Source organism: Centruroides sculpturatus, unplaced genomic scaffold, assembly GCF_000671375.1.
Source record: "Centruroides sculpturatus isolate CEXI.00-Female unplaced genomic scaffold, Cexi_2.0 scaffold1722, whole genome shotgun sequence".
In the NCBI taxonomy this organism is placed as follows: Eukaryota; Metazoa; Arthropoda; class Arachnida; order Scorpiones; family Buthidae; genus Centruroides; species Centruroides sculpturatus.
In genome coordinates this window covers 115,371-130,177 of record NW_019385876.1, presented here as the reverse complement: position 1 = coordinate 130,177, position 14,807 = coordinate 115,371, and the positions used below count along the sequence as shown (strand labels likewise).

Genomic DNA, 14,807 nt, shown 5'->3' with positions numbered 1-14,807 from the left:
GCGAGAAGAGGCGAGACGCGATAAATATCAAAACCTGTCAGATATGTGCGAGAACCAGAAATTCGCTCTCGCCAGCGTTATTTCTCGCTTCTCGTTTGTGCATGGTTTTCCTTTGCGAAAACTAAATCGCTCGCAACCTCTCGCTCGCTCTAAATTCGCGTCTGCATAGTCGCACCCTTAGTTCAGTTTCACTAGGGGCACTTTAAAAGAAAATACACAAAACAACAAAATCACGATGAAAATGCATTTATTCATTCCACAAGGAACACACCTTCTGCAAAGATTGTTTATTGATGTAAGGTATGTTGCTCAATGTGTGCACCCATCATTCAAGTGTAAGATTCAAAGGAAATGGTCATTGCCTTCAAATCTTACACCTGTATGATGGGCAGAGGCATAGCTACCATGGAACAGTTGGAGCAAATTGCTCCAGATGCACAAATCACAAGGGATACTTAATTTTCTGTTAATGCAATGAATTTTTACTCAACTCTGTATTGACTATCACAAAATTCATTAATTACTCTGATACAAACAGCAAAATGAATTAAATAAGTGTAATATTCTTATATTACAGAAAATTAAGCAAATGAATTATAGAAACACAATTTATACACAAAAAATTGACTGCAGTAAAAAAAACCTTGTTTCTAGAAAACTGGATAACAAAAATATAAATATTCTATAATTATTAAAATTATTAATCAATAAAAATCTCTACTATAAAATTAATAATAATTTTATCCTAGAACTTTGACACAGCCAATTGACTAAAATTAAAAGTAATAAAATTTTAATTTATGTTCATAGAATTCAATTCAAAAATCTTGGAAAAATGGAAAATTGCTATCTCCACATGCAGTCAGTATCTTATAATTTTGTAAAATTTCTTGTCTCTCTAAAGATTTTTGAATGTAAGATATATATGAAATAGCTGATATGAATTTGTTATCTAGAAAACTGAAGTAATAAAAAAAAATATCCTAAGATATATAACCAAACATAAAACTATTGTACTTGTATAATAAACAACCTGAGGTATTTGACTTCACTCAGAAAATGACAATGACATATCAAGTAAAAGTAATATACTCATAAAAATACACACAAAAATGTATATACAGAAAAAAAGAGTATGTACTTATAATAAATTTATAATGCAATAAAACTATCAAAAACAATTTTACATTGAAATTTACTCTAAAGACATTCTATAGTCTGAGAAGGATTCAGCTGTTCTCACATAATACTCAGACAGCCAGACAGACACAGACTTGAATTCAAAAGTCTCCTGTATCCTTCCAGGACTATCCTGAATATATGTACAAAGTTTCATAGAAATCAGTTCATCCATTATTATCACATGATACTTGAACGAACAAACAGACAGACAAACATGAATTCAATTTTATATATAAATAGATTACTGTAATTAAATATTTGCTCTGTTTTATACATATATATATATATGAAGCTATATTATGCTATTTATTATTGAATATTCAATTTATATTGTTAATAATTAATAATCACAAAATTCTAAATATTTCCATTTATTGATCTAATAATTCTATTGATGATAATTTTTATAAACTTTAAAAATGATCAAGAACTAATAAAAATTATGAAAATAAAAATATTATTTTCATAATTTTCCCTAATATTGTAGCTTATCAAAGCATGTTTGATACATTTTAATTTTTATAAATCATTTTCTTAAACTAAAATATGGTATTATTCCAAAACTTCACATTTTCTTATGTATAAGAAGTTTTGTCAATTTTGATTNATAATCGATGCTCTACTGTATTATGTATTTGTTATGAAACTAAACTTGCATACGTTTTATCAATACAGTTATGTAGTAAATATTATTAGGTACACTGTACTTAAAGAATTATATTTTATTTTATTATTATATATTTATTAAATTTAATATATTGTTGAATTATTGTTGAAATGCTTAAAATCTCAAATAAATTGTTATTAAGTAAGGCTTTAAATCGAAATAATTAGATATATGTTTTTAAATTAAACGTTCGAAACAAATTTCGTGAAATCTCTTCCGAGGAACAAGGGGCGCACCAATTCTACTTGCTCCAAGGTGCTGAATATGTAGCTACACCACTGATGATGGGGCTGACCACAAATGCTCTCCAGTGGTGCTTTGCACACATAATATATTATCTTTTAAGTCTGCCAAAGTTACAACATTTCTATGATAAACCATATTCCAAACCATATTTGCCAAATCATCTTTAGAAGTTTTTGAACTAAAATTTTTTTTGCAAAATCCTTTTCTGCATCCTTTGCACAGCTTATATGCAAAATTTGGTGTCAATCTTCTTATTGGTTATAGCTGCAGTGTTTTGAATAAGGAAACTTTAATTATAAATTTCCTTAATAATAATATTATTATTAAGGAAATTTTAATTTAAACTGTATTTAGTTAATAGTTAAAATAACTAAAAAATAATAAAGAATTGTTGAATTATTTTAATTTAATCTATATTTAATTAATTTTGATTTTTATAAGTAATTTGTTATTAAAGTAAGCATAGTCATCTATTAAGCTTTTTTCAAAAGCTTGCAGTGTCTAGTTGTTTTTTCCACTTCAATTAAAATCTAACAAGTTTATAGTACAGTCATGACACACATTCTGTATAATTTTGAATAATGTGTCCTTTATATATGACCAGCACCCATCATAGTGAGGCTAATGGTTATATGTAGTAACCAACATGCACCATGAGTTTGGCATCTATAAATGTGATCATGGGTACCAAAATACTGAAGTAATCACTACACACAAATCCAATAGCCAGCAAGAAACTACAAAACACTATATAAAAGCAAACATTTCCACCTATGTTGAATGGTCATCGTCAGGCTAAAAGATCTTTGCAGTATGAATGAAGATCTTTTAGCCTGATGATGACTGTTTAACACAGATGAAAACATTTGCTTTTATGTAGTATTTCGTAGTTTCTTGCTGGATATTGGTTTTATGTGTAGTGCTTATTTACATATACTCAGTTTGAATAATTGAATCCAAAATACACAAGTTCCATAATGTTGAATATTCTCAAAAGATTATTCAAACATTTTGGAACTCATGAATGCACTAAACACACCTAATTGTCACCATCTTGCTTATTTCCACTGTTATCTATTGTGCCAGTAGCAGGGCCAGCTCAAGGCATGCAAAGCATGTAAATTTACAACAAGCACTAACAACACTAACAAGATGCAGAAGAAAGATGGTTTCCAAAGGCACTTGTGTGTTTTCTTTATATATTGTTAAATCAAACAACCTTCAAATAAATATCATAAATAAATAAATATTTTCAAATTATCTTTTTCATTTTATTTTTCAAAATGCCTAAAATAACTGTTATAATTGTTATAACAGTTATAATAGTTGTTATAATCTGTATCTATTGGAAAGTTATTGGGTGATTATTAGTGAAAATCTGTTAAGATATGAAAAATTTGCAATATCAATATTGTCAAAAAATTTTTTAATTAAACAGTAAAATGATGATTCTACTGCTAACTAATAATACAAGTGTCTTTGGTAAAAGCTCACAATACAGTGTGCTTGTTATATGATACAATGCTCTATAATAAACTTTTTGGTAAAAACTTTTATTCATAAATGACAATGACAAAAGATACTTGATATAACATCAGTACAAAAGACAAATCTTCATCAAGGAATCACTTTATTTACCAAAATGTTTTCAGGAGGAACTTCTTCCTATCATCAGCAATATTCTAAAATACAAAATTTTTCAAGTGTTCATTTCAGATGAGATGAGACCAATGTTCTATTCATGTTCAACATTCAAAAATAACATTTGAAAAATTTTATATTTTAGAATATCACTGATAAACAGTGATGTCACTTGAATATCTGCTAATTGACATTCCAACCGACCTTATTGTACCTGAAGAAGGCCATTCAAAACGGCCAAAAACGTTTGTACTTAGTGATTAAACTGCTAGAAACAAAGTGTGAAAGGTTTTGTCTTACTTATTTTAAGTAATTCTAGTTTTGAATACATATAAGCATATTTTTGCTATACATGTAACCCCGTATAACATGGGAGTTGTTCCAAAAAATTGCCATGTTATGCAAATCTGTGTTATACGAAACAAAGAACTAGTATGAAAAGGGGGGTTAGGTTCCAAAAATTAAAAAACATGCTATTATATTTTCATAATTAAGATAAATATCTTTATTAAAATTTTCTTAAGCGATACATATTAATATAAATTAAACAATGTTCTCTTTGTCATCACTAAGTACTATTAACCAAGGGTGTTTTCTTTTTGGCAAGATATCCTTATCCACTGAGCATTTTTCTGCATTATCTTCAGATCCATGCTCTACCTTTTGCAAAAAATATGTTATTTTAGATTGCTTGCTTTTAGTTAAAAGTTCTTTATAAATTTCCTTATATGGTGCTAAGCACTTATGAAGAATAAAGCAAATATGGAATAAGGGAAAACATCTGGCAACACAAAATCAGAAACATCGAGATCTGGCAACACTGAAACAAGTTTCGAGAAGGATTACATGTATCAACAGAAGGTGAAAAAGAAAATTTACATACTCAAGTACTAATAGTTCATGAAAATTTTCACATACTTAATATTAATAGTTCACAAAAATAATAATTTTCGTGAACTATTAGTACTTAAGTATGTAAAAATTTATTAAATTTCATGTTGTACGATGGTTTTACCCAATTCTCGAACCATGTTAGAGTGAATCCATGTTATACGGGGGTTACCAGTAATACTTCTGTTTTTCAGGTCAAAATTCCAAAGCAGGACATTGAAGCATCCCAACTAACCCTTCTGGGGACAACAGGATGAAAGAATTATAGATGTAAAGAATGAGTATTTTTTACACAAAGTAAAACTTAAATAGTATGCTACAATTCAATTTTTTAATTAAATGCTTTGTTTAATTTACAATTAACAAAATTAATTTATATACAATAAACTTCAGCTTCTTTTAAAAAGCCAAATTTGTAATATCAGATTCAGCATAATCAGAAAAAATCTTACATATCTATAAAAATATGAATATAAATTACAGATCAACAATTATAATAAATTTTATTATTTCTTCAATTAAAATAAATGGAGACAACTTTATCAGCACATAAACTTATTACATAATTAAAATAAGAGATGGCATAGAGGCAGGTGTTAACCTACCTCTATGCCAAATTACTTAGCATTTAATTAGTAATAGTAACAGTAATACAGCCCAATCTAATCCAGCAATCATTTAGCTTTAACAAAAGCAAGAATATTATAATATGAACAGCTGAAGGGACAAATGTAAACAATCAAGGGTTAAGTTTATGATGACAGTGAGTGACGTAAGTGAGAAACTCACCATTATCATAGCTCCACTTCTCAATCGTAAGCTTGTGTACTCTAGTGCTGTAACACTCCTGCTGTTTTAGTATACTTGAAGACAATTCATTAACTGGAACAAAAACATTAACAATACACAAACTTTTATGCATTGCTAAAAATGTTATCTGTTTATTTTGTATACCGTAGTAATTTGTTCTACATCAATTAAAAGTAATTCATAATACATGTTCCATCACAGGGGCCACCCCTTTTTTCTCATTTGCAGAGCTTATATCACTGTCGATAAACTTCATTACTTTTGCTGTTGAAAAATCTGTTTGTTTTTTTGGGAGGGTAATTATGTCAGATTTAACAGCCTTCCAAAGGGGAATGATTATTGGTGCATGCCTAGTGAGGGCATCTATGACCTGAGTTGCTGATTTCATGCCTGAGTTTGATCTCCTGCTTTATGGATCACATCTCACAAGTCAGTACACAAAGACAGGCAAAACATCTGCCAATAGAAGCAGTTGTGGTCAAAAGTCAAAGCTGGATGTGAGGGGCAGAAGAGCACTTTATCAAATTCTAAGGAGAAAAATAAAACTACAGTGCAAATTATAGCAGAATTATCTGCAAGTGCAAGGGGATCAGTATCAGTGAAAACAGTCTAACACACACTGCATAAAGATAATATTAATGGCAGGGCTGTTTGATGTTTTGTTGACACCACAAAACATAAAACAGTGTATGCAATGGTGCAAAGAGTACATAACGTGGACACTGGAGATATGGAGATGTGTTATCATCTGATGAGTCAACTTTTATTGCATTTTTCACTTTTAGTCATGTTTATATCAAGAGATCATCAGGTGAAGCTTACAATGTTGAATGCCTTAAATCTGCTGTCAAGAATGGCAGAGATTCCTGTATGTTTAGGGTGTATCATTCAACTCGTTGAGTCTAATAGTCATCCTCAAAAATAAAGTAATAGCCCAGATTTATCTGCATATTCTGAGTAACCAACTCCATCCCATGATCTAAACTTTGTTTTCAGATGGTAATGCAATCTCTCAGGACAACAATGCTATTATCCAAACTGCTGGATGTGTTTGATCTTGGTTCAAGGAGCATGAAATTGAACTTAAGCATCTACCCCAACCATCACTCTCACCAGACTTGATTATTATTAAGCCTATGTGTAGCATTCTTGAGAAAAATGTTTGGAGCAAATTTCAACTGCCTCTTCTGTCAAGGAATAAGCATCAGTATTGGTTGAGGAATGGTATGATATTAACATTAATGTTGCTTGTGATTTATATTTGTCTATTCCTCAAAGTATTTTAGCTGTATTATCTGTGAAAGGGGTCCTACCCCTTATTAATAAACAAATAAACAAAAAGCAATCTTTTGTTGATATTTGAATTATTTTGTTCAACCCTTACAGTAGTACTCTTCAATGTTTTCTCATGTATGGCATCTGAGGTAGTTCCCAGAATTCCTTGGCACACAACAAGTAAAAATATAAAAAAAATATAGATGATATAAAGTATATACCAAAAAAGTATTTACAGAGTCACAAGTTAGCAACTTGAATTATGAAATATACATTTTTGAAAATTGAGCCTAAAACATTTTTTTTTTGTTAAAATGAGTTTATTTGTGCTTTGCTTAAAGGTGCTATAATAAAATACACTGCAATTCAATTATTTATTATCAATGTTACAATAATCATAATTATAATTACAATTATAAAATATAACTATTAAAGTAAAAAATAAGTGATTTTAAACATTTTTACATATAAATTAACATTTTTCTTTGGTCAAACAGTATGCTGGGATTTCAAATATTTTTTAATATATTTAACTTGTGAAAAAAAATAATAATAAAATTAAAATTGAAAACATCATAAAAAAATAAGAATAATATAGTTTCTAATGAGATTTTTATTGCTGAATTACTTGAGAAAGTTTGTCAAAATTTGGTAAATATGGCACTACTTCCATTTTCAAATGAGAATGGAACTCACACTGTTCAGCTGATTTCTTAGTTTATTTTTAATAAAATTCATGTTCGAAAATGTCCGTACACAAAAATATGTCAATCTGAAAATCAACAAAAGTCCAAATGCACAAGCTTTTGATTGAATATAAGTATAATATAAGAATATAAGTAAGGCAAATTGTTCCAAGTATCAAAAACAACTTGATCTTGCCCTTTTAAAATTTTCTATCTCAGGCCATTTATGTTGGGCACAAAAGTACATTTCTATCTCTCTAAATTTTTTAATTCACTTTTAAGATTTACATATTTTGAACTCACATTTCCTCAATTTTTTAATCTGCTAGTTCTAGTTGAAAAACTGCTTGATCAATATCACTAAAAGGTGAAAAATTCAAAATCAGTAAAATTAATTTTGAGTGGTATCAATAAAAATGATAAGGTTGCCTTTTCCTTTCTAAACTCTGTAAATCTCTCACCAAATTCCAATTTCATATTTACCACAATTTGTACAAAATATGTTAAATCTATTGAAATATGATCCTGTTGATATTTCTTCAACATAGAGAAAGGCACATTGCTACATTTCCAAAGTCTGCAGTAAACAAACATAATTTTTGTTCAAAGCAGGTACTATTTCTAAAAGCAAAATAACTGTTTCCTTCCCTTGCAGTTTCTTGTTCAGTGTTTAAATGTGAGATCATGTCCACCATAAAATAAAATTATTGTAATCAATCGTGATTATTGAGCTCAACATATTCAAGACCTTTTCTGTTTAAAAATAATTTTACTTCTTCAATACAAGTAGTAAATCTCTAACACTGCTCTTCTGGAAAGTCACCTTACATTATTGTGTAAAAGATCAGAATATTGGCCATTGACTTCCTTAAGTAGTTCACAAAATTGCCAATGATACAGTGGTCTTGCCATTATTTTGTTCACAATTTGTACAACCAGGTCCATAACTAATGTTATTTCCTTTGGAAAGGTTTGCGAACAAAGTGCCTCTTGATGGATTATGCAGTGAAACAAAAAAAGTCATGCAAAATTTGTTTTTTAAACATAGAAACAAAACCTTTTTTTTTTCATCTTTCATACTTGGTGCTCCATCAGTTGCAATTGATACTATTTTATTAATATCAATATTTTTACTTTTCAAACAATTGGTAACAGCAGATTCTATATCCTCACCTCAAGTTTGTCCTGTAAGTGGCAGTATATGAAGTAACTCTTCCTGAGATCCATCAGCAGAGTTAACATATCTACAAATAAGTACAACCTGTGCAATATCATTCACACCACAAGATTCATTACAGGCAACAGAAAATCCTGATGTTGAATTTAAATCTGTAACCTGCTGAATAGTCACATCATCTGCCATACAAACAGTTCTACCTCTTAATATAAACAGTTCTACCTCTTACAATCTTAGCAGACAACGGCATGTCTTTTATTTTAACAATTATTTCCGTTTTATTTTTAAAATCGCAAAAATGATATTCAGACATTTTAATAAAACNCAGCCACAGCATTCATTATCATCTGGATTTTTATCCAACAACTTTTTCTTGGCGATTTTTACTAAAAGATTAAGTAAGTAACATTTCTCCAGCAATAATATTGTTCAAGAGGTTTTCTGATCCTAGTTCAGAAATGCTGACAAAACCTATGCTGTTGGTACCTCTTACAATCTTAGCAGACAACGGCATGTCTTTTATTTTAACAATTATTTCCGTTTTATTTTTAAAATCGCAAAAATGATATTCAGACATTTTAATAAAACAATCTTTCACAAAATCGCCATTCATAAATGGCTTTCCCTGTTTTACTGTTTCTAGAGCAGCAACAAAACTAGCAGTAGTTGTATTATTACTTGATTTTATCCAATTTGAAAATGTACCTTTACTTAAATTCATTTTATGTTGAAGTTATTCAATTGCCTTTCTTCTCCCTCTCAATAAGTGTTTGCAAAGGCTTCATGTTTATTTAAAAAATGTACATTTGATTTTTTGTTATTAGAAAACTTTTCTTGACATACAGTATTAAACACAGTGGAAATCCTGTTAAATTTGCAACAACTGCATAGGATTCAGTTCATTTACTTCTAAGTTCTCAATTTTCTTCTACTTTTCTCTTTTTTCCAGCCATAGGAGAAGGATGAAAGGGGTTAAACAAAAAAGTAGTTTTTTAAGTGAATTTTTTAAAATACAAAATTACATAAAAATTATGAGTTATAATAAATTCTATTTATATTCCTTGTTTTTCATGTAATCACACCACAAGATAGTTTAAGTAAAACTAGGACTTGTGTCCAGAGATATGAAGAATGCAAGATTTCTGAGTCTTTGATGGTAGTCAGAGCAAATGCCCCATATAGTCCACACATAATGTGTGTATGCCAAATGAAGTGAAAGTGAAATATCCAAGTTGGCAGACAGCAATATGAGTATTTGATTGGAATAGCATGTTGTCATGAAATTTCTTATTTATAGAAAATGTCTAACCAATAGAAATTCATCAATAACTTCAAGCCCACTATGGTGAAGAGAGACTCAGATGCATTAAGACATTTGAATGGTGCAAACATTTCAATAATATATATATCTATATATATATATATATATATATATATATATATCTGTATATAATCAGTATATCAGTGAGAGATGATTCTGACTGGAGATAGTTCCAATACAACCACAATCATACCCAGAAACATCATGCATGCATGTATCCTAAATAACCAGTATATAACTTGCTGTAAACTTATAGCAGACAGATCTTAGTCTGAGAATTCTCAATGTCATCATTCATTATCATCAAAATTTCTGGAAGGTTAGAGCACACTGGATAACAAAACAACTTGCCTCTTTTGACTGTCTTGTGAGATGAGAGTGCAAATGTGCCTTGAAGAAATATTTCAATTGTGAAGGCCAAGTTTTCTTGGACTATAATATGTCTTTCTTGGACTCGTGATAAGTTTTCTTGGACTTGTGATGAAATCTGAACCCATCACCATTCTCTGAAATAAAAATAAAAATTCAAACAGTGGAGGTATGTAGACTTACTCTAGCCAAAAATATTCTAATCAGTGACAGCTATAAGAAAGGTGACAGCCACAGCATTCATTATCATCTGGATTTTTATCCAACAACTTTTTCTTGGCGATTTTTACTAAAAGACTAAGTAAGTAACATTTCTCCAGCAATAATATTGTTCAAGAGGTTTTCTGATCCTAGTTCAGAAATGCTGACAAAACCTATGCTGTTGGTATCCAGACATCAGTCAAAAACTGAAACAAGTGNTATACTTAGACTCTATGCAATCTTTTTCAGTTTGATTTTTTAATACTATCGAATTACAATAATCTAAACATATTTATAAAAACATGATAGCATACATGACAAAATATAATCTTCAGGAGTAAAATGTTTTGAACATACTATCATATACTTCGTAACTTTTTTGCCAATTCTTAGCAGTCGAATCCACTCTTTCCGTCGGTTACATTTCTGAGATTCTCCGAATTTTGATTTACGAAAAATCATCTGTTTTTCATGTGGGAACACATGAAAACTTATATCGGGATTGCGTATGGCTTTGGAATTACAATTTGAAACACAACAGAAAGCTTTACTTTTACTTTTACTATTCATCTTTACTGTTGACAATTTACGAAGAACATTCAAACGACCCAGATAGAGTAGTTCTGTTTTTAAACACCAGAGGGCGAGCATCCGGTGAAAAACGCGAATAGCAGACAGATCTTAGTCTGAGTATTCTCAATGTCATCGTTCATTATCATCAGAATTTCTGGAAGGTTAGAGCACACTGGATAACAAAACAACTTGCCTCTTTTGACTGACTTGTGAGATGAGAGTGCAAATCTGCCTTGAAGAAATATTTCAATTGTGAAGGCCAAGTTTTCTTGGACTATAATATGTCTTTCTTGGACTCGTGATAAGTTTTCTTGGACTTGTGATGAAATCTGAACCCATCACCATTCTCTGAAATAAAAATAAAAATTCAAACAGTGGAGGTATGTAGACTTACTCTAGCCAAAAATATTCTAATCAGTGACAGCTATAAGAAAGGTGACAGCCACAGCATTCATTATCATCTGGATTTTTATCCAACAACTTTTTCTTGGCGATTTTTACTAAAAGATTAAGTAAGTAACATTTCTCCAGCAATAATATTGTTCAAGAGGTTTTCTGATCCTAGTTCAGAAATGCTGACAAAACCTATGCTGTTGGTATCCAGACATCAGTCAAAAACTGAAACAAGTGCATCTCTGTATCTCTGTAGCAAGGATTATTTGGAGAAATAAATGTAGTTTCTTCAGCCCTTCAGAAGACAGACAATGATGGTATATTTCAGCATGTATGTTTTTCAATAATCACATTAAGTAAAGCACTGTTTAAAAGCAACTGTATCAGTTATAAGAACTGGTTAATTCTCATGAATGCCATAGTATTCAGATTATTGACAATAAGTAAAGGTAAAGTAAAATGTACTTTATCATTATTAATGTCTTTTTAATCTAATTGCCCAACATTTTATGCTTTCTTATAACAGTGTTATGGAAAAGAGCTTTGTTTGGTAATTTTTGTAGAGGTAGGTGGGAAGTTACACATACAGTATGTCAAAGAGCAGTCCTTATCAATTCAAAAGTTGTATGTTGCCATCCTTGAGTTTGAAGAAATTGGCCATCATTGAGATAGACATAGTATTGCCACCTTTTTAAAAACGCTGACTCGGACAGCAGGTGAGGTTTGTTTGAACAGAAGTTCCTGACGCATGCATAATGTCATTTTGCAATGCGAAGAATAACATGCAGTGCATGCCGGTTCTAAATCAGTTACAGTTAGGGACTAGGGAGACTTGGGTAGGAGTAACGTAAGTAACCTAGATGACAGCTCTATTGGATATTGGAGAAGTGTATGAATACGAATCGTACAAGCAAAAAAGAAAAAAAAAAAGGTTGGCAGGTTGCGCACAATATTCCTGGACAAAATTAATAGTTTATCCGAACAGTGAGTCGATTCCCAGACTGTCCGGGTGAAAACTAAATGGGTGGTAGCACTAGATAGACAACTGAATCATTATGGAATATTAGTCCATCAGAAACACAAACATCAGAGTACAAATAGAAAACCAAGTAAATAATGCATTAAAAGAAAGGTACGCATATTAAAATAATTGTAAATTTTGTTTTAGTAATTAATATTTATTACTGTAAACCAATTTAGCTTGAAAACTTTAATATAATTAAATGGAAATTGCAAATGAATTGAAATTAGATCATAATTAATAAATTAGCTATTTTTACCTGTTTTTTCATCCAATTAATAGTAATAAAAAAATACTGTTTAAATTCTAAATAAATTTAATCAAAATAGCATAACTGTTTAAACAAATGGTTTTTTTTTAATTTCTAGACAATATAAAACAATATATTTAATTATTTCAAGTATATAAGTATATTGAACAACTGAATGAACATAAACAGTTTTCATCTTGCATATATATATATACGGTAAGGAAAAAATATATAATTTCGGGGAAAATATTTAATTAAAAAGTAATCAAAGAATATATTTATTATTGAAAGAAAATTATGAAGTTATTAGTAAAAGAATTCGATAACCTAACATTTCATTAACTTTGAAATATGAAACATTTTCTTGCAGTAAGCACTTGTTTACCTCCTCTGCAATGTTAAATAAACATATGATCCACATCATGACGTCACTTACCCAAAATAGTTTGTTTGTGATGCAGTAAATCTTCCCCCAGCGGACTTCCATTGATTCATTTTCGATTAATTTATAAATATTATGCTAATTATCAATTTAATACATTAATTATTTTAAAAACTCCATCATAAGTGATATTAGGCAAGAAAATAAAATGAAAAATTGTAATCTAGAAATTCCTTTAAATTGAAACGATGCATACAAATATACAGTACTTCTACAGTAAACGATGGCCGCCGATTAGTGTTTTCTCCGACGCGCCACCGGAAAATATAGTTTAGATTTTATTACTGTTTTATGAATGTGTATATAAAATATATTATAGATTCTCGAAATGATAATGAATCAAATACTGAAAATTTATCCACATACATATTTAAATACATATGTGTAAATTAATTAAAGCAAATAGATGATGCATATTTGTTTTATCGATATCATATTTATTTATAGTGAAATTAATAAAATTCATTTTATTGTCAACGAGCGATATTACTCACAAGAAACTTATATAAAATTATTTTTCTATGCCGGATAAGTTCTTTTTTTTAGCAATCATAGAATGTCACGGGTTTGGATTCGTTTTTCTCGATGCTATTAATGTCATATACTGTAGATGCCAAAAAAGTAATAATAATTTTATACAAATACCAATGATTTTGAATTAAATTATAAATTTAGAAAGTAAATACTCTGTATGATACAATATAAAAGTAATATTTAATAAGCACATTAATTACTTGATATACTTATTACTTGCCTTTTAATATAAAAACACTTAATGGGATTGAATTTCAATTACTGTATTTATTGTGACAGCGTCACAATGCCATGCCGGGCTGCAATTTTTAATCATATTTTTAATTTCTTTTGTTTAAAATACATGCTCTCCACTTCAAATTAGTAGTGGCTTATCCTGTATATCATACTTTTCCTTTAACAATAGAGTCGTGCCGATCATCTTTCTAACACTTTTCAGGGAAAAATTTTGAAATTGAAATAACTTGAATTCCGGTCACATTGGAAGTTCATATATAGTTAATCAAGGCCTCCTGCCCACGAGCTTTCCAAATCTAGTCTAGACTTTCATTTATGTAACATCATTCTCGAGATTAATGAAGGACGGACGGACGGACGACAGTAAAAATTAAAAATACGATTACAAATTGCAGCCTAGCATTGTGACCATGTATAAATAATTGCTCGCAGTTATAGTTTGTTTGTGAAAACTTTGCTTTCAATTTGTGAAAATATTTGCAATTAAAAACCACATTTTGACGTTTGTCACGTTACCAACCGCAATATTGAAGTTAAAATTCTTCTAAGAGGTAATAAGGAGTTAATAATTGTGAGAAATGGAAGAAGCGTTGCATTTGCCCATGAAAAATAGACAAAGAAAACATGCCAGTAAGTGCAAGAGACTGATACACCATTAGGATGTGCACGAACTGTGCACTATATCCATCATTGTGGATAACACAAATATATTTTAAGACGAACTAACCTTTTGTCTTTTATGTTACAGACAACTTTAGATCTGAAGTCGTCAGCCCGAAGTGATTGGAAAATTACCAATCCAAAATGCATTGTTAAATAGGCGAAATAAAGAGAACTGTTTTAATCTCGATCTCTGTTAATTATGCGTAATTAAGAAAGACGTGATAGATA

At 29.8% G+C, this 14,807-nt stretch overlaps 1 protein-coding gene across 1 annotated transcript in view; it reads right to left on the bottom strand.

Annotated features, from left to right (window-relative positions):
* LOC111642693 overlaps positions 1-13,366 on the bottom strand; it is a 19,188-nt gene extending 5,822 nt beyond the window's left edge. Inside the window, exon 1 of the mRNA XM_023389071.1 lies at positions 13,140-13,366. Within this exon, the coding sequence (XP_023244839.1) occupies positions 13,140-13,190 (51 nt within the window). The 5' untranslated portion in view covers positions 13,191-13,366. The remainder of the gene's footprint in view (positions 1-13,139) is intronic.
* Positions 13,367-14,807: the final 1,441 nt, after the last annotated feature.